Here is a 21,224-nt window from a genome sequence, read left to right as displayed (position 1 = left end):
AGTCCTTTGTTGGTCACTATGCTGGAGTGGCAGCATGGAGAACGAACTGGGTGCAGAGTGCGAATCCGTGTTGTCTAGTGTCGCAGTGTTGGCAGCATGGGGCCACGTAACTTGTGGTCCACTCCCTGTATGTCTTAAGATCAAAGCAGCTATTAAGATGCTCCATCCATTGCATGTGTTTCACCAAACCGAGATCAAAGTTTGGATGTAGCCTGCTAGTGACAATGCAGCAAACAAAAATTTTCCGGGCACGAGTTAGACTCAGAGGCAACACGAGTCCAAAGGATGCGAAGCAACACCGCTTCTATGAGTTGCTCCAATGATGACAATCTAAACCTAAAACTCACCGATACAAACAGAATTATATCGCAGAAATCACAGCCCTTGGCCAGAAAAAAGCGGGGTCAATTCCGGTTTCTAATGAAGTATGGTGGCAATGCTCTTAATTGATGTATTGGCCCTATACAAGAGTTGTCCACCCACTAATAACCCCAATAAACTTCTGGAACAAATGCTAAGTCATATGATTTTAACAAAATGTTTATGCATGAACGTGAGTACTTGTTCAAAGCAGAATTTAACTATCATGAACTTTAGGCCAAGTTGTTTTGAACTATCTGCACATAATCTCTATAAAATTAAATATTCCTTCTCATTTCTGCTAATTCTACTTCGTTTGTGTTCGTGAATTGGTTTACTCAAAAACGAAAGTTACCCCTTCCAACAGTACATAAAACTCGCTATTACAGATAGATTACAAATAGCACTATATAGACAATAGAAAACAATTTAAGATATTTTACATCACGCTCAAGACTTTATTTAAAGGAAATATGTATATATATATAAAAGGAAACAGCTAGAACCGAATATATTTTATATTCTCAGAATATTTACTTTTTCTCAGATTGCTGCTGAAGAATCTAATTTAAGGTAGATATTGCTCATTTGGTTCCATTTGGCGAAAACTCCAATTACCTTGACCATTGAATTCCAGAATATGTGTATGAAATTTCCTTGTAAATATTAAATAAAATTACAATTGTTTTGTTATGTCTGTATTTATTTTACCATAATGTGGGACGGTGTGTTATTGTTAATAATGTTATGTCCATGCTCTTTGCAATTTCATATATTGTACTCTCCACGTCGATGGAAACAGCGCTGGTACATTCATCAAGCAAAGCATATTTCGGCCTAAAAATATATATGATATGAATACTGAACTGATTTGAAATGAACCTGATAGCTTGGGATTTGTTTATTCCAACGACTTAAAAAAATAAAATGAGCTATTGATTCGTTGGTAGATAGATAAATAATTAATAAGTGGAAAATTTAATCTGTGGTGGATAATTTGCATCTACGGTCTATGCTTATAGATAAATTAAATCTTTATATATAAAAAGTACGTGTCAGGTTGTTTGTCCGGGATGGACTCCTAAAGTACTGAACCGATATAGTAAAATTTAGCACACTGTGTCCAGTTCGAACCAAGTTAGAAGATAGGATAGTAAAAACAATTTTTAAATAAATATAACATTGAAAGCTGTATTAAATGGATGCTCTATTAAACGGACATCTCCATTAACCATGCACATTGATGATGCTTATTAAGTGCATGAACATATTCAAAATTAAACCTCAAGTCAATCCCTTGGATTCTTATACCGACAAAAACGTTTTCGCCTTTATTCGTAAATAAAATGTTCACTGTATTGAATAGTTTATTACATGAATAATAGTATAAAATGTATCCCACAGCAACGCGTGGCCGGATCTCCTAGTACATAAATGTAATGTACCATTACCAAATCGTTATTTTTTTATTTTCTTAAAGTATAATATCGTATTTTTATTCTCTGTATATTTTAATGGAATAAATCCGACAAATACTTTTCGAATTATTTGGTAATAAGCAAAGGGTTCTCGGGGGGAAGGACTTTAATATTTTTACTATTGGTAAGTATTATTTAAAACAATACCTACCTGTGATAAAAAAGCCGTGCTATTGCCATGCGCTGTTTTTCTCCCCCAGAGAGTATATCTTTCCAATCTCGTACGGCATTAAAACCATCACTATAAAATAAAATTAAATGTAGATCGAAGAAATATTATGTAGTTATTCGATATTGATTACCGCTGTGCAATATGTTCTAAGCAGACCATTTTCAAAATGCCTCTGAGCTGATTCTCTGTAAAACCTTTGCGTAACATATCTTCTCGACTGTCTGGGTAAATGATCTGGTCACAAAGACTTCCCGTTGACATATATGGACGTTGGGGGATGTAAAACATACATGGTTTATCCTCTATAGGACGAGGTATATGCAGTTCACCAGCATAAATGGGCCACAGACCACTTAATATACGGAATAGACTGGACTTACCACAGCCATTGGGCCCAGTAATAAGGAGATGCATTCCTTGCTCAATACAAAGAGTCAGACTTGACACGACAATATCACAATTAGGTGTGACCACAGGAACAGCTCGTAATGTGATGGTCATATCATTAGGCGTATCTGTGTAGATAATCCGGCCCTTGGCAATTGGCTTACCATCTTTGAACTCAATAATGCCATTCATTTCATTGTTTTCAACGACCGTATTTTTATGATAAACACCTTGAGCGGTCTCTTCAAATACTTGCATCATTCCAGCAACTCGATAAGTATACCCAGCCAATGCGACAATTTCTTTATATGATGACATCAGACGCTCAATGGCATCGGCCGCAGATATAAGTAAATTTCGTGCAGTAGTTAGATATTGTGTTCGCTCACTAACGCTTGAGTTCAATACTTCTGTAGATATTGGATCGTTCACATCTTTTTTCTGTAATGATGTGCCGGACATCAAAATCGGCAGCGAAACCATTATCATTCCCGTCCCAGACCAGACGTACTTCATGAAAAACTGTTCTAGCATAACAAACCAGAGTTTTTGTATAAAAATGTTGTTCATTTGAATAACTAAACGGTTATATGCTTGACGAAGTTGCTGCAATTCTACCTACAATGTTTGAATACCACAAATTATTTTACTTGTGAAATTGGAGTATTTAATAATAATAGCAATAATAGTTCCTAGATATACAACCAATTAAAGCACATTTTATGGGGTCTTTGGGATGCATCATTTAATATAGCGGTTAAGTGTCGATTTCACATATTTGGGAAAAAATCATTTCTTTTTATTGGTTCTTTTACAAACCACAAAATCATATCAAAATATGAATAAATACAATGAATAAACAGTATATGTATCTAATATTCGCTTAAAATTTCAAGCAAATTCGAGAAGTACTTTTCGAGTTATTCGATAATTTGCAGAGGGTTCTCAAGCGCCCTGAAACGTTCCAGAAGAGGTACAAGGTTTGTCCGGAAAGTAATAAGACTGAGTCGATTTAAATCGTTACAATTCTTTAAAAAGTTTCGAGACAGGCTCCCTCTGCGTCGATGCAACGCTGCCAGCGCAATTTCCAAGCATTGAAAGCGTCACGGAAGGCATTTTCTGGAATAGCCTCGAGAGCCGATGTGCATACTGCTTGGATCCCCTTTGTCGTCTTAGAGGCAAGAAACAATTACGTTATTCCTATATATCCTATGATTACGTTATTCAAAAATATTCTTGGCACACTTCCACTCGCCACAATTTCTGGTCGTCAGTGAGTACTTTCGAGACCATCTTCGCGCACACCTTGCGCAGGTTTAATATTCCACCACAAAGTCATGAACCATAGATTTTGAAAAATTTAACATCTGGGCAATTAAGCGAATACTTAGTCGTCAGTCTTCACAACTTTGCGCACACGAGTTACATAGTCGGCATTTGTCGAAGTCGCAGGTCTCCCAGCCCGGTCTTCATAAGCTATCTCTTCCCGACTCTCCAAAAAGACCTGGTGCCACCGAAACAGATCACTACTTGCTAAGGCATCATCTGCGTAAGCCTGCTTGATCTTATCAAACGTCTCTATTGCAGATTTACCGAGTTTCACACAGAATTAATCGCATACCTCTGCTTTAACAAACGCTGCATTTACGACTTGCACCACTCACAGAAACACGTCGCGCGAAAATGTTTGTCCTGACTCTCCAGGTGATCGGAGCCAACTGACCTGCCACTCGTTCGTTAGCTTGGAATGCCCTCCACCGAATCCAGTCGGTGCGCGCACGCTCCGAAGTACAGTCACGGCGAAAGAAAATCAGTACTTTAGTTTCCGGACAAACCCTAACCGTACATTGAGTGTAAAACTTCAAATGCTATTTTCTCAAACTAAGTTTTTATAACTTGCGACTACCACAATTCCAAAACCTCTCAGGAAATTTCATTGAAATTTATACAGCTTTTTAAAATATAAAAGACTAGTGTTTGATCAAAAGTTTGTTTCTTAATTTGTAAGAAAAATTACTTGTTGAACTTTTTCAGTTAATTTAAAAAACGCTTTGAAGACGCATTAGATTATCATTAATGAAGCTAATTTCTTTGTTAAGTCAAACAGCTATAAATTTTACAACTACTTGTTATTCAATATCTGTCCAGTCAAGCCACTTTGCTGATGGCTCCAGAGAAAGAAATATAATTAACATAAAACAAGTAAGGAAAGGCTAAGTTCGGGTGTAACCGAACATTATATACTCTTATAAATTACGAATTAAACATCTACTATTCTAAAAATCAAATCTAAATCAAAATTACAATCTAATTTGATATTTTCTTGATTTATATTAGAGGTACAATTAATAGGCGAAAAACCTGATTATAGATAAATGGGATGGGACAAGGATACAGTTATGTAAAAAATTTCACTTATGTCTCTACGATCCTTTTGATTAGTTGAAAATTGTCAATTTGGCATTAAAAATTTTTTACCTAAAAAACGAAATTTTTTTTTGGCACCTCCGAAGAGCACATAACTCAGTTATTTTTCAACATTTTTGTGACAAAAACTTAAAATATCGCTGAAAATATATCTTGTTACGTTCAAAGAAGTTCGAAACATGCAATTGAGTACTTTGTTTTAAATAAATTCCTGAAAATCGCCTAATTTTTCATGCGTTACAGTGGTATAGCCCCTTAAAGGCACTATTCGTGCAACTTTTTTTTTTTATTTTTATACCGGAAAGTGCACGATTAGCTTGAATATTGTTGCAGCTAAGATTCGCACCCGCCCCTGTACAGCAAAAAACGCGCGCCAACAAACACAAGGAAGGTTCGACGTCGAGAAGCTGCAATCACAACAGACAGCCGAACGATTTTCTACTCGGCTTGCACTCCTGCTCTCTGAGAGCATCCGTCAACAACTCGGTATAAGGGAACTGTGAGACGGAATTTCAAACTCCTTACGTACAGCTGCAACCGAAACCATTGGTTTTCGGAAAGCGCAAAAGAACAGCTGGTACGACGAGGAGTGCCGTGTCGCAGCGGAGAGACAACAGACTGCCTACCTCGCAACGTTACGATCGACCCCTACACGTGCGGGATGGGATAGATACCGAGATTTGAAGAAGGAAGCGAAACGCATTTGTAGACAGAAGAAGAAAGAGGCCGAAATGCGTGAGTATGAAGAGCTTGATAAGCTGGCCGACAGGGGTAATGCTCGAAAACTTTACGAAAAAATGCGGCGGCTTACGGAAGGTTTCAAGACCGGAGCTTACTCTTGTAGAACCCCCAAAGGTGATCTAGTGACCGATGCCCAGAGCATACTTAAATTATGGAGGGAACACTTCTCCAGCCTGCTGACTGGCAGTGAATGCACAACGCCAGGAGAAGGCGAACCCGATTCCCCAATCGATGACGATGGAGCAGACGTTCCATTGCCCGACCATGAAGAAATTCGAATAGCAATTTCCCGCCTGAAGAACAACAAAGCGGCGAGGGCCGATGGATTGCCGGCCGAGCTATTCAAACACGGCGGCGAAGAACTGATAAGGAGCATGCATCAGCTTCTTTGTAAAATATGGTCGGACGAAAGCATGCCCAACGATTGGAATTTAAGTGTGCTATGCCCATTCCATAAAAAAGGAGACCCTACAATCTGCGCCAACTACCGTGGGATTAGCCTCCTCAACATCGCATATAAGGTTCTATCGAGCGTATTGTGTAAAAGATTAAAGCCCACCGTCAACAAACTGATTGGACCTTATCAGTGTGGCTTTAGACCTGGAAAATCAACAACCGACCAGATTTCACCATGCGCCAAATCTTGGAAAAGACCCGTGAAGTTTTGCGAAAGATTTATGGTCCTTTGCGCGTTGGCCACGGCGAATATCGGAGTCGATGGAACGATGAGCTGTACGAGATATACGACGACATTGACATAGTTCAGCGAATTAAAAGACAGCGGCTACGCTGGCTAGGTCATGTTGTCCGAATGGACGAAAACACTCCAGCTCTGAAAGTATTCGACGCTGTACCCGCCGGGGGAAGCAGAGGAAGAGGAAGACCTCCACTCTGTTGGAAGGACCAAGTGGAGAAGGACCTGGCTACGCTTGGAATATCCAATTGGCGCCACGTAGCGAAAAGGAGAAACGACTGGCGCGCTGTTGTTAACTCGGCTATAATCGCTTAAGCGGTGTCTACGCCAATTAAGAAGAAGTACATCGCTTGGAAATTGTCCAAGACTACTAAGGAAATTCATGTTCTTCAGTGACTTTTTATTAAAAAAATAATCTTCTATATCTGGCTTAAAGGCTTCGTCAACACACGAAATTGTTGCTATTGGGGTGAGTCATATGGTTCAGGGATCACAATTGCAACTCCAAAAATTTACCGTTTGGTTCGGATGCTGATATGGCGCCATAATTGGGCTTAATTTTTTATCGAAATGATGCAACGCTCGAAGAGCATTATATCAGCAATTACAGCCGGAAGACTGGAGATATGGATACGGAGCCGTGATGGTCATTTAGCCGACATTTTGTAATATTCATACAACATCTGCACAACTAAAAGTATCTTATTTCGTACTTGCTGGTAGACCCTGTAGTAAACTTAATTATAGTAGGTAGAAGTATAAAAATCAAAGAACTGAATAATATAATTTTATAATTGTACTGCGTTCTTATAGATCAATAGCACTGGTAAACAAAAATCCACTGGTTTTTTGTGACATGAAAGTGTTTATTATGTAAAAATTGCCACAAATGCAGAAAATAGCTACAGATTTCTATCACCTATAGTTTTTTTGATATGAGGATTTTTGTTTAAAAAAACAGCGATAGATATATATTTGTTATTATTACTTTTTAAACCAAAGAGTACTTTAAAATGTTGCTATAGATGATTTTCGGCGATATTTTGTTTTTGGAATAGTCCTTAACAATGTCCTGTAGTAATCGGCATGCGAACTGGCACTCCACTTGCCTTGGTACCAAATGTATTGGTGGAACCATTTCCCATGTTCGTCACTTACGACCCTTAAATTTTCGGGGAAAAAATTCAGATGGGAGTCCAGAATGTGAATTTTAAGGGGCATGTTTCAACCCATTTTTTTATTGGCAGTAAGTAGTTCAGTCTCAAGATCTTTGTAATTGTCAACTTTCACATTTCCAAGAAAATTTTTAATAACGATTTTAAAGGCACTTCCGGCTCGTATTTCAGTTTCATTGAGCATTTCCTGAAATGTTTTATCTTTCATTAGTTCTCTTATTTGTGGACCTGCAAATATACCCTCCTTAATTTTTGCTTCACTGTCTATTGAAAATTGTTGCTTCAGATACAAGAACCCTCTTCCATTTCTGTACATTGCCTTAACAAAATTATTTATAAAACCCAATTTATTATGCAAAGGTGGTAGTAATGCCTTTTTGGGATCAACTAGAGGTTCACTGGTAACGTTTCTTTATGTGAGTGCTTGACGTACTGGCCACTGCTTCTGTACATAATGCCAGTCTATCGCACGGCTGACCCATTTGCAAAAGAAATAACAATATTTCGTATATACTCGTTGCATTCCAAGAAGAAGGGGCTATTACTTTTTAGGTCTCCACATATTGCCCAACCATACTCATGATACCGGACGTGCTCTAAAGGAACTCTCATATTATCGTATGATTCCTTCATATGAACCGCATGAGCTAAGGGCACAGATGGATATTTGTTACCCTTATGAACCAATACCGCCTTTAAAGTAAGTTTAGAGGAATCAATGGATAGACGCCAATCACGTGGATCATGTTTTTGTCCCAGTGCGTTAAACAAAATGTTAACTTTTGAACAGTATACTACATCCCCTTCTTGAAGAAAGTAATTTGGGAGGTCGTTCTGCCTTTTTCTGTAAAAGGTCCAACATTTTAGTCTGGATGCTAAAAGTTCGGACTGCGATTATGAAAGGCTTAGATCTAGAATGACGGTGTTGTGGAATCCAAGACAGAATTGCTTAGCTGTCAGAATTGCAAACCAATTCTGATTTTCAATGGTGTCACAGAATCTGATGGGATTTTCGTCTTTTCGAACATACGCAAAACCAATATTCGAATCAGCTGTTTACTAATGTGACAAAACTTGCAAATAAATACATTTGGAAGCAATCCTATTAAAGTTTTTAATGAGTTCCGAATTAAAGAAAGATTTTAAGAGACAACATTTATCGAATGAATATAGACGTTTAATACGTTTTGTAAATCTTCTTTAAAGGAGGAATTTTTTTTTTTTTGCTTAAATCTCTTTACAAAATATCTAAGAATATGCCCCCAATGTTATAGATGGGAATTTCAAATATTGTCAAAGCTAGAAGGGAAATAGTGACCGAGCACTAGTAGATATGTATGTATGTACATATTTGAGGAGTGCTTGGGCAGAAAGCGAAAACTTTGACGCGCGATTTCTCGGTTTTCATTCTTACGATTTTTCATAATTGGCGGACAGGATAGAAAAAACTAAACGTATGGTATTGGAGAAAAGTTTATTATCTTTGGCAATAAATTATCTTATAATTAAAAAAAAAGCTAAGAAAAGTTAAGTTTGAACATACATATGTAAAATTTTTTTCTAGTTTAACTTGAACAAAGTTATTAACAAATATGAATCTGTTTGAATTTTTTGTTTCCGATAAAATTACGACCTGCATACTGCCCGCCGTCCGACAAATGCACATGCTAGATGCATTGGACAATTGCTTCCCTAAGGCAGAATATCAAAGAATTCGTATCCAAAAAAATTTCGGTTAATGTTTAAATATATAACTATAAACCCAAGAAATTTCACTTTAATCAATTATTTCTTTCCCTCCCAAAAAAAAATCGATTTTTTAAGCCTCTAAAGCAGGCTCCTCCTTAAATATCCGCATTTTTTTTTATCAAAACTCAACAATTAAGACATTTCGTGTTTTATTCTTATGTTTTCTCCTATAGAAATAAAGATAAATTAATTCGTAACAATAAAATAACATGAAGTTAAGAAACTTACATTTCAAATTTGTGTGCAAATATCTTCTTGCTTTGTTTCTGACAGCAAAACCGATAAAATTGGCTTCCGTGACACCCAATTCGATACAAATTCTGTTTCGAATATCAAACCAATAATGTCTGAATTCATGACACCTACTGCTTTTTTTGATCGGTTTCAATTCTGATTCCGACAACTATCAGATTCCACAACACCCCTGATTAAGTTCACCCTGTGGAATAAGATGCGGCACTGTTGAACATCCTGGTCAATCAAATAAAGGATCGGTTGACATTTCCCTCGCGGTTTCTGTAACATTACTTGAAGAGCTAGTCGATTCTTGTTCTTCATCGAGACTCCAAGTTTCTGGTGCTTTTCGAATAGGAAGCTGTTCACTGTGTTTGACAGGCCTTAAAGCTGGTGGTAAATTACAGTACTTAACCGTATGTTTAGACTTCGGTCTAATACATTTAATATTCGTGAGGCAAAAATAGCAGTATGTAACATGGTCTTTAGGTTTTAGAAACAGCTAAGAATTTTCATGTCACAAATTATGTGTCTACCAGTGTAGTTAGCAAATAAATTACAAGATGCTATAAAATTGTCAATATCAATGAATTTGTAAAACTGAGGCAAGGTACCCATATTTGGTGATTTCACGACGAAAGTACAAATTAATTCATCTCTACTAAACATCACTATTTAAATGCTAAATACTTACTTTTTCCATTTCTTTCTATTTCATTCTGCAATTTTGGTCAAAAGTTTTAGTAACTCTGCCAAATGCTTTCCAAACGTTTCATAAAAATACAAATTCAAGGTTGGTATTTGAATTTTCAAACAAACCGATGTCTGTAGCCTTTGGTAAACAACAATCCTGTTTTAGTATCCAACACAACAATAACGGCAACTAAAATAAACTAGCCTTCCGTAATAGGGATGTGTAACTTAATTTTTATCGTTCAGTTTATATGGCAGCTATGCTATAGTAGCCCAATTATTCAGATATTGCAGCTCTACCTTAGCTAATCTCTGCCAAATTTTGTGAAGTTTCATTAATACATAAATGAGTAGCTTCTTGGGGAGAAAGGGACGTGTACAAAATTTCGGAGCGATACCTCAAAACTTGAGAGACAAGATAAGAAGCAAAAAGCCGAATTGGAAGTGAACTTCACTAGTTTTATGAAAATATGAGCATAAGTGTTGAAATGTATGTTTAGCAGTAGTTTTTTTTCGAATTGAATTTGTAACAATGGCTTAGAATAAAATTCATAATATTCAAAATAACTATAGTTATTAAAACGCTTTAAGCAATAAGTAAAACTTACCTTATGGCCACCGTAGAAGGCTATTTCTTCAGAATTCGTTATAATACGAGAATGTATATGACGTAAATAGCCATAACGATTAGCCTCCTCGGCTACAAGTTGGCCAAATTTCGGCGAAACAACTCGGATTATATGCGCCGTTAATGATATCACTACAATGGCCAGTGTTGGGCCTATTAAGGAAAAAATTATTTAAATATTCACAAAGAAATATTTATAATAAGTAGTTTGGTACCTGAAACAATGTTGGCTTTCATCTTTTGTGTGGATCGCATTAAAGCGAACCCAATAAGCATCAGGTCAAAGCATGGCTTCGTAACACTACTATATAGATGTGCTACTGAGGTAGAAAATATTGCTATGTCCTCTGTTAATCTAATAACGTAAACATTTTAATAAACATAACTATTATTAAAAGCATACTTTAATTGTATTACCTATGATCAGCGTTTTCTATTCGTCCATCCAAATTAGAAACCCGATAATAATTTTGATTCTTGAAATATAAACGATATGAGTGTCGCACCAATCTAGTCCTAAAAAGTAAAATGCGAAAACGTTATGAACAAAAAAATACAAGATTAAGACTTTTAAAAATATTCATTGAAATTTTGAAGTACAGCTGCGAATATGAAAACAGCAGTACCTACATCAGTTTTGTATAAATACGTATAGAGCAACTTTTAAAATAAAAGTGTTTACTTTAAAATAATCTGATAAATCAGTACACCTTATGTAAACATCAAAATTATAATAAAATATGATAGTTTTGAAAATAACGACAAATTTCAGCTGTGAGCACGTGTTTCATAAAACATTAAAATAGCAGTGTTTGAGAAATCAGACATTATTTTCTCTTCTAACGGAAAAATACCAATATAACAAATAAAGTAAAAGTGAGTAAATATTTTTTTTGTTGTATTACTAGGTTTATATTCAAAACAAATTTTGTTATGTTGGGCGAGTATAAGGCGAAAATATATAGATAAGGCGAAATATAAAAATAATGTTGATTCATACAAATTGTATATTTACACTATTATGACAAGAAACCAACGTCAACTGGTATTGGGAGTTAACCAATATGTTCTTGATACATATATACATTATCTTATGCATAGAGAAAAGAGGGTTGTTGTCTTAACTAGGAAAATGCATTAAAGACAAAACAACTAAGGTCCTAAACAAATATTAATATAAGTTATTATATTTCATAATAACTTACAATAAGCAGTCGGGTCATAATTACCATACAGAATGGATAGTACAACTGAAGCACTAATGTATAAGACTCGCATTTAATGTACATAGTTACCCTCACGATTAAATAAAAATATAATGTTATTATGGTGAAAGAAAATAAATAATCTTTTTTTATATTTTCTCTTTACCGAACAGCATATTTTCATTGGAGTGGCAGGTACTGTACCAATCATCAAAGAAATTAATTTTATAATGGATTAAATAAGAAAAATCTTACACCGATATTCAAAATATGTTGCTAAATATGCTCTATGCGAATTTATACAAAGCGGCCTTAGGTACTGCTTCATGTTCGCAGATGTAAATCCGACAAATACTACTCGACTTTTTCGATAATGAGCGAATAACAGATAACATTATTTCTACTATTCAACGCATACAGTTTGCGATCCTTTGGTAGATCCTTGTTTTTTATATCATATAAAATAATAATAGGACGGAACACTTTACTTATTATAAAAGCTCGAAAGACGAAAAAAATCGTCGTTTTGTATACGCAGAACACAATTTGAGTTACTCTGATTAACCAATGTTGTGCGCGTAAAAAATAAGTACATGTTAACTAAAACTACTTTTTATGCTACTGTCGCAAAAGGCAGTTATAAACAGTATTTAAAATATATAAAATTTATATATTTATGGAATTTGCTTGTTTAAAGCCTAACAATAAGTAATAAGGTTAGGTTAGGTTAATCTGGTAGGCCAATAAGCCACGCATAGACCAGTTTGGTCCTTTGCGAAATCAGATGGAGTTCAGTTCAGTAAGATGAAGATAAGTAGTCATTGCTTAGGATGCCTTGCTCGAATTTTAACGGACTTTACCGCCTCACTTCCGATACCTTCTACAGTGTATCATACCGTCATACCGTGGGGACCGCAGATGCTTATAGCGCAGTCTTGTCAATGCGGGACAAGTGCACAAGCTCCATTGTTTCCCTGGTTTCCTGCTCTGAACGCTTCCTGCAGTCTTCTCTTTCAATCAGCCCCATCCTGCGAACGTGTGTTGCCAGCAGACAGTAAGTAGTTAGTATCCCCATCATATTCCTACAGTCTCTTTTATCAAGTGGCAATATGAATTTTGAGTACTTTCCGATCTACATTTCGCATAAGTCTTTTGAACTTTGCACCCAGTTCCATCCAATAAGTAATAAAAACGAATACTAAAAATTATACAAATTTAAAACTAGACAAGCTTAGATTATAGTTGCACCCATTGGTCGTTTTCCTATTTAAGAAATGTAACGAAACAGTGGTTAGTGAATTTGAATGATAACAGAGTGGAAGTGTGTGTGATAGGTAGGTGTTTCGCCCGTCCCATTCCCACGACAGTCGAGTCTAAGTAACCGGAATGGTCAGTAATGTTATTATTGTTGTTTTAACGGAGTATCAATCCCCGTTGGGATGGTAAGGGTTATCCATGTTGTCGTTGACGTCATTTAGCGGGAGGCCCAAGAAACGTGCGTTTCGACGGGGTCGGACCAAAGGGAAAGGGGTGTTAGATGAGTGGGGTTGGCATGCAGAGAGGAGGCCAGTGTCGTGCGAACTTATGTTCGATAGGTCTATTCTGGATAAGTAGGAGTTTAACCTGCTACAGTATCCAGAACGAAGCGTCAACTCGAGCTCTTCGTTTGCGATGGGTGGTGATTTAACTCCAAGAACGCCATTTACTGGAAGGGAGTCGGTGAAGGTGTTGATAGCTCTCCTGTGAATGGCGGTCAGTGCCTGTCGGAAAATAGTTGCGTCCGAAGTCCGGTCGGCGTACTGTTCGATGTCGTCGACGTAGTTAAGGAAAGACTTCTTCGAAAACATCCCAGCAGGAATTGATTGGAGAAGAGTTCATTATTCTCCTTAACTGGGAGCATAAGCGTCTCATTATGTAGGTGTTCGATGGGAGACATCAAGAGCATCCTGTCGTATTCCGGAGTGCAGTGATCTGACAGGTCTGAAATTTCCTCATCTGCGTACCACTGCATCCAGGCGACCATATTGGCGATAAGTGAAGGAGCATAGACTATCAAAAGTTACACCTAAACTCTTGGGATTATTGACAGTCGGAATTTTGACACCATCGACTGCAATATTAAGCTCAAGTCTATACTCCTTCGTCCAGTTCGTAAATATGGTCGCTGTGGATTTGGTGGGGGAAAGTGTGAGGTTCCGTGCAGTGAAGAAACGAGAAAGGTCGGAGAGGTAGTTGTTTCTTTCTGAACACATGCCATCGATTCCATTGTCTGACGTCAATATCGTGCAATCATCTACGTACGATGTTATGGAAACCCCCTCTGGTGACTGTGGGAGTTTCGAGATGTAGAAGTTAAACAGAAGCGAAGTGGAGAGGACACCACCCTGCGGAACCCCTGTTTAATTCTTCTCAGTTTAGATGTTTCACCTCGAAATAGTACGGATGAGTGTCGACCGCTCAGGTAGCTCATGGCCATTCTCTTTAGTCCTGGAGGAAGCGTAGTTTTCTCGATGTCCTGCAGTAGCGCTGTATGGTTGGCCTGAAGTGGAAGGAGAGGAGAGTGATCGGACGATAGGACTCCCCTTTGTTGGCGGGTTTCCAGGTTTCAATAGTGGGACCACTCTTCCGACTTTCCACTTATCGGGTATTTGAAAAGTGGTCAGCGACAAGTTGAGGACCTTGGTGAGATAACTTACTCCCGTCGAGCCTAGATGATTTAGCATAAGCATGTTGGTTCCATCAGGGCCAATGGATTTAGATGACTTCAATTTGTTGATGGCATTCTGAACCTCCTCATCGGTGAAAGTAAGTGGCGCAGAGTCGTTTGGCATTTTGCGCAGCCGTCGGTTAACACATCGCTTGGTTTTGTCTACCGAAGGGTGAAGTGTAAATTGCCGGCTAAAATAGCTCGTGCACTTCTTCGGGTCCGATCAGGCATGACCATTGAATTGAACTTCAACACGGTCGTCATGTCTCTTCGGGTTAGATAAAGCCTTGACAGTAGCCCAAAGCTTACTCACACCGGTGGAGAGGTTGCTGGACTTCAGGTGCTCTATACATTTCGTCCGCTTATGATGGTTTACCAATCGCCGAATCTCCAAATTGAGATCCCTTATTCAGGGATCCCCGGGATCGGAATGGCGTGAGGTGTCGCGCTTATTTGCTAAAACGGCTACTTCGGCTAGGAAATTGGGGCGGAGTTCCGCTATTCTTCCAACCGGAATGAAGCGAGCGGTAGCTACTGCGATCACTTTGCAGATTTACGTTCGCCATTCGTTGAAGGTGCTCTCGGTAAATTCTGTGAAGCCGACCCAGTTAGCTTTGTTAAAGTTAACGAAGGTGCGGTTGCCCACAGAAACAAATTCGGGAGGTTTCTCGATTGAGATAATTTTGGGCAGATGGTCTGATGAGAGAGTTTGCATGGGTCGCCAGGTTATGCTATTTATCAGACCACCACTAGTAATGGTAATATCGGGCGAGCTATTAAGGGTGCCCATAACTCTGGTGGGGGCTTCGTCTTTCATTGTGCAGAATGTCGAATCGTCAATCTGTTTCGCCAGCTCCATCCGCTTACGATCGTTGCGACAGGCAGGAATGCTAAAGATCATGGTGCGCGTTAAAGTCGCCTAGTGCCAGACGGTTTTCACCACGAAGTAGCGCACCTATATTCGGGTGATATCCTGTAGCGCAACATGTAACTGGGGGGATGTATATATTAAATATTTCGAGCTCTACATCGCCTGACCGGATAGCTATACCCTGACATTCTAAGGTAGTATCCCTGCGGTCAACGTCCTCATCGTTTAGACGATACTGCACGGTGTTGTGCAATATGAAGGCTAGGCCACCACCATTATATCGCTCGCTATCCTTACGTAAAACGTTGAAACCTGCACAACTCAGAAGATCTGAGCGGCTGTTTAACTTGGTTTCTTCGTTCATAAGTGCAACTATCTCCTCGATCTTACTCTGAACTCCGTTGCAGTTGAAGTGAAGAATGCGGGTTTGTCGCGGGTGCCCGTGGGTGATCCTGGGGGTGAGGGAGTGGTAGTATTTGTTGCAGCTGTAGAGCCCGCAGGCGCGGTTGTCGCACTGTCGTGTTACATGCTTTGAAGCTTTTGATACTAATACAGTTGAATAGGTCTTTATACAAGGTGCTTTCCAAAGTAAACAGGACTTTTTGAATCTAAAGCCCTCTGGTGCGTTAGAATCTGCTATCTTTATCGATTGTCCAGTCAGAGTTTCATGACATTTCAATGATTGGAAGTGAAGTTATTGCGTTTTAAGTGTCAGTATGTTTGTGTTATCGGTGTGAAAATGAGCTTCAAACAAAGAGCCAACATTAAATTTTGTTTTAAAATTGGTAAAACTTTTACCGAAACGTTTCAATTGAGGTGACGTCATAAATGAAACTGTGCGTGAATTCATCAAAAATCAGCCGAAGTCATCATTGAAATTTATGGAAATGGAATTGAACATCTCCAAGACATCGATTTATCGCATTTTGACCGAACATTTGGGCTTACGAAAGGTGTGTGCGAGGTTTGTTCCACACAAATTGACTGACGATCAAAATTTTCTCAGAATCCAACATTCGAACGACGCTTGTGACCGATTATTTGACCAAAAATCAAAATTTAGCCATTAAGCACTCCCCGTATTCACCTGATATGGCACCGTGCGACTTCTTTCTTTTCGGAAAAATGCATTTACCCATGAAAGGAAAGCGTTATGCAGACGTAGAGGCCATTCAAAAGGCTTGCACCGGCATACTGGCGGCCATACCGGCCAACGAGCTAAAACACTCGTTCGACAAGGAGACTATTTCGAATAAAATAAATTGATTTTGTCTAAAAAACTATTTGTTGTTTTTTTTAAGTCCTGTTTACTTTGGAATACACCTTGTAGTCTACAAAAAATTACGTTAAAAACAGTGGCGGCATTATAATGGTCTGGGGCTGCTCTTCGTGGTATGGTGCAGGACCAATGCGTCGTATCTCAGGCACCATGAATAGGTTCCAATATAGAGATATCTTGCAAAACATGATGCTGCCATATACTGATGAAAGAATGCCACTAATATGGAAATTTCAACAGGATAATAATACTTCGAGGTTGGTAAAAGATTGGTTTCAGGACAATGGTAGGAGTTCTCTTAAATGGCCATATCAATCTCCCGACTTGAATCCAATTGAAAACATTTGGAAGGAGCTAAAGCAACGGATTGGGAAGCAATAAGGATTAGTTTGGTATGGTATGAGATTCCAATTGACACGTGCCGCAAACTTATCTTCAGTATGCCACAACGAATCTCAAAAGGAATTGAAAATAATGGCGAGTATACCGGATACTGTTGAAAGAAGTAAATAAAAATTAAATAGGAGGCAAAAAACTAAAACGAATAAATTTTTTCATTCACAGATTCCTGATGTACTTATTCTTTTGTTCAGCAAATTTTTTTAGTCTCTTTATTATTTGCTAGAGTTCCTATTTCAACTATTATTACAAATATTTTGTTAATTAATTCATATGAAATGAAATATGATATTATTTCTCTTTAAATATGTATAAAAGAGAATTTATTAGTCATTGAATGCTACACGGGCGTATGTACTTATTATTTTGACCATGCGTATACATATGTATAAATAAAAATGTATAATAAGAATATATAAGAAAAATAAAAAAATAATATAAAATAAAAAATAATATAAAAAAAATATAAAAATAAAAATAATATAAAAAAATAATATAAAAAAAAAAAATAATATAAAAATAATATAAAAAAAAAAATAAAATAAAAAATACTTTAAAAAATTTAAAAAAATAAAGATTAAAAACATCGCTGGGATTTAGAATAGCATCCCCCGATTTCGGGGTCGAAATAGTTATGTTCATATAGAGGATGTTCTTCAGATTAAGAAAAAGTATACATAATTGTCGCTGACACATGGTTTTCAAGATAATTGCATTTTAAATTCAAAAATTCATTTTAATTTGGAGGACATCCTCTATATAAATCAGGGGATGCTATTCTAAAATGTACCCAAAATAATAAAAACGTAAAAATACATAAATATTATTATTCTTTTAATTAGTAGCCCATGGCATAATACTACCAAACATTAAAATAAGACTTAATAGGTATTTTGCGATTAGGTGAGTTTTTTATTACCTGAATGCTAATGAAAGCTTGCTTTCCAGAAATCTTATCATTGAGTTTATGAATGTAGCTGGTATGGCTATTCCAAACCATTTTAAAAGTACTATGACAAACCGCTTCAAATCCTTCCGTACTATAAATTTCACGATGGCACCTTCCAAAGCAGCAACATAAATTGATAAAAATGTTCTAGATATTAAACATAAAGTATGAACTATTAATAGGCCGCTTTCGTAACATAACACTTTTGGTACTATAATTTTTATGAGCTTTCTTAGTTGCAGAACGAATTCTTCGTTAAGGCCAGGTTCTATATGTAAAGATTTCTGTTTCAATTGTTTTGCTATAATCAATTTTTCTGCTTCAGCCAATTTGGAATCTTCATTCACCGTAGTATTAACTATATGATCATTTAGTTCCATATATGAAGTTCTATTATTATTTTTGTATGCGTCTTCAACGTTATTCTTATTCACAAACTGCTTTCCAAATAAAGGATATGTAGTCTTAAAAGTATAGGCACAGACTGCCGCGCAGAGTATCACTCTACTGATTGTGGTTTTCGATAAACCATTTTCGTCGTATTTCTGCATCGCTAGATCAATGTATTTTGAAAAAATAGCCATTTTGTTAATGTAGTAATTAAAAAAGATTACATATGCTCCTTTTATTTTTGCCGCTGTTTCGAAAATTCCTGAAAAAAAAATATTATTCTCAACTTGCTAAACTATTCATATACAACTAAGTCTACATAGTAACTCGAGTGATTAAAAAAATCGACATCATCTATTTTTACAAAGATGAGGTGTTAAGGTTAAATACATACTAATAATTAGGGCGTACATGCAAAAACCTGATGTGGTTATCGACCAACCAAATAACTTAACTCGCACATGTTATTACTAATAAGTGATAATATGATTTGAATTCGAGAAAGGGCTATCACATTCCCAGATTTGTCAGGGAACTCCCTGATTTTGACCTTCGGCACTGACTCCCGAATTTTCGTGAAAAATGCACTGATTCCCGGGTTTCCTCCTGAATTGTCGATTTTTTTTTAATTATGATTATTTTTTTTTTTGAGCGAGTGCGTGAAAAAGTGAGCATCACAGCGTTGTAGTCTACTTGGGCGTTTTGAATTTGCACGCCACGCGTAGGATGCATTTACATGAATCATACCATTCATGGTTGCGTTCCAAAACTCGACCGAGTTCAACTGGTGCAGGTGCAACGGGACTGATTTTGACTGAGACCGATATGGTAACCTTATGTATGATCATGATACTTATGCATATGAGTTTCAAATGTACACCTATTACTATTGTAGTATATTAAACTGTTTTATGCCTTGTTTTCACTAGGTCATATTTAACGTCAAATGAAAACAATCGAACTTCACTATGCGGCAACATTTGACATCCAAATTTGATTTGCTAACATGTTGGCAACTTGTTTCGTTTGCCGCGCTAACAGCTGTTAAATACAAAAGAGATAAAAAGGAAAAACATTTTAACAATTTTAGGGTAAGGTTTTTATTATATTTTCGGAACATAGTTAATTCATTTTTCCAAAATTTTTCAGTTTTAAATATGGAGGAAGAATTGAAATTTGTGTCTCCAATGCCAAACACCAAGAAAGAGGGTGCACAAAAGAGTAAATTTTAGAATAGCATTCCCCGATTTTGGTATGTACGGATAGAGGAGGTCCTCCAGATTAAGAAAATATATATAGATATATACATAGTTGCCGCTGACCTATGGTTTTTGAAATATTTGCTTTTAAGTTCAAAAATTCAACGGGTAAAATTTAGAATAGCATTCCCGGATTTCGGGGATAAAATGGGTATCGCTGGAAAGGTGTCGTGCTCCAGATAACGAAAATATATATATATATATAGTTTCCGCTGACTTATAGTTTTAAAGATATTTGCACTTAAAGTGAAAAAATTTACAACTTTTTAATTGATAATTTGTATATTGTGAAAAACGTTTTCATTTATATTATGCATTTTCCCCTAAGTACACTTCACCATAACGTTTCTGTATATTATTTTTTTTTAATATTTATTGAATATAAAGCTTTATTTTAATTATTTTGTTTTAGTTAAATTCATTGCATATGCACAATAAGAATAGGGTTGCATACTAGCAAATAAATGGTATTGCCATATCTGTCAACAAAAGAAAATAAGCAAAAACTTTATACCCCAAATACATAAATGGAAAACGCAAAAATCTTAAGCAATTTTTTATAAAAGAAAAAAAGTTAGCCGCTCACGCAAAAAAGAGTTCTACGCGAAAAAAATTTGATACACCCCGGTGTTAGACCGACCAGGGTTATTTTTTTTTTAAGCGCGGCCAAAGGCCGCCCACGCAAAAAGAAGTTCTACGTGAAACAAATTTTATACACCCCGGTGTTGGACCAACTAGGGTTATTTTTTTTTGGAGCGCGGCCGAAGGCCGCCCACGCAAGAAGGAGTTCTACACGAAAAAAATTTGATACGCCCTGGTGTAGGGCCGACCAGGGTTATTTTTTTTTTAAGCGCGGCCGAAGGAACGGAACACTTATTTTTACTGTGCGTGTAATAATATTTACGTAAAATATAAAATGCTTATTTTAAGCAAATATCTAAAATATTAATAAAAAATAAATATGTAGAAATATTGTAGAGAAGTGTAAGTGTATAAAAAGTGCATAATATGAAAGAAAAAGTTACTATAAATCGAGAAATTGCAAAATTAAATTTGCCAAATTTTCAACTTTAAATGCAATCTCGAAAACTATAAGTTTGCAGCGGCTATAATTTTATAATTTCTTAATCTAGAGCATCAGCCCTTCCTTCCTCTTGATAGTAATATAGCTCCATCTTTAATTATATGTGTTTACTTATTTTTTTCCTTAATTTTTGTACAATTAGCTGGTTTGTTATTTAAAAGATTTACAAAGCAAGTTTCAGTTTTATTAAGTTTACAAGTTTACAAAAAATATTGTTTTATTCTATTTTACATATATACATATAAAAAAAGTATGTATGTATGTTCCGGGTAGGCTCCGAAACGGCTAGACCAATTTCAATGAAGCTTTCAGGAAATTTTTAGATTGACCTGACGAGTAATCC

The 21,224-nt window shown here is 36.7% G+C and overlaps 1 protein-coding gene and 1 pseudogene across 1 annotated transcript in view; both read right to left on the bottom strand.

Moving 5' to 3' along the window:
* Positions 1 to 795: 795 nt before the first annotated feature.
* Positions 796 to 21,224, bottom strand: part of LOC120779906 (ATP-binding cassette sub-family D member) — a 25,775-nt gene continuing 5,346 nt past the window's right edge. Inside the window, exons 2-9 of the mRNA XM_040112253.1 lie at positions 18,119 to 18,800; positions 11,156 to 11,254; positions 10,954 to 11,093; positions 10,719 to 10,891; positions 2,141 to 3,015; positions 1,990 to 2,079; positions 1,072 to 1,197; positions 796 to 1,016 (exon numbers count right to left, since the gene is read on the bottom strand). Of these exons, the coding sequence (XP_039968187.1) occupies positions 929 to 1,016; positions 1,072 to 1,197; positions 1,990 to 2,079; positions 2,141 to 3,015; positions 10,719 to 10,891; positions 10,954 to 11,093; positions 11,156 to 11,254; positions 18,119 to 18,800 (2,273 nt within the window). The 3' untranslated portion in view covers positions 796 to 928. The remainder of the gene's footprint in view (positions 1,017 to 1,071; positions 1,198 to 1,989; positions 2,080 to 2,140; positions 3,016 to 10,718; positions 10,892 to 10,953; positions 11,094 to 11,155; positions 11,255 to 18,118; positions 18,801 to 21,224) is intronic.
* Positions 14,234 to 15,509, bottom strand: LOC120779908 (annotated as a pseudogene).

This window comes from Bactrocera tryoni, unplaced genomic scaffold, assembly GCF_016617805.1.
Source record: "Bactrocera tryoni isolate S06 unplaced genomic scaffold, CSIRO_BtryS06_freeze2 scaffold_11, whole genome shotgun sequence".
NCBI lineage: Eukaryota > Metazoa > Arthropoda > Insecta > Diptera > Tephritidae > Bactrocera > Bactrocera tryoni.
Note: the sequence above shows the minus strand (reverse complement) of the source record. Positions and strands in the feature narration are given on the sequence as shown.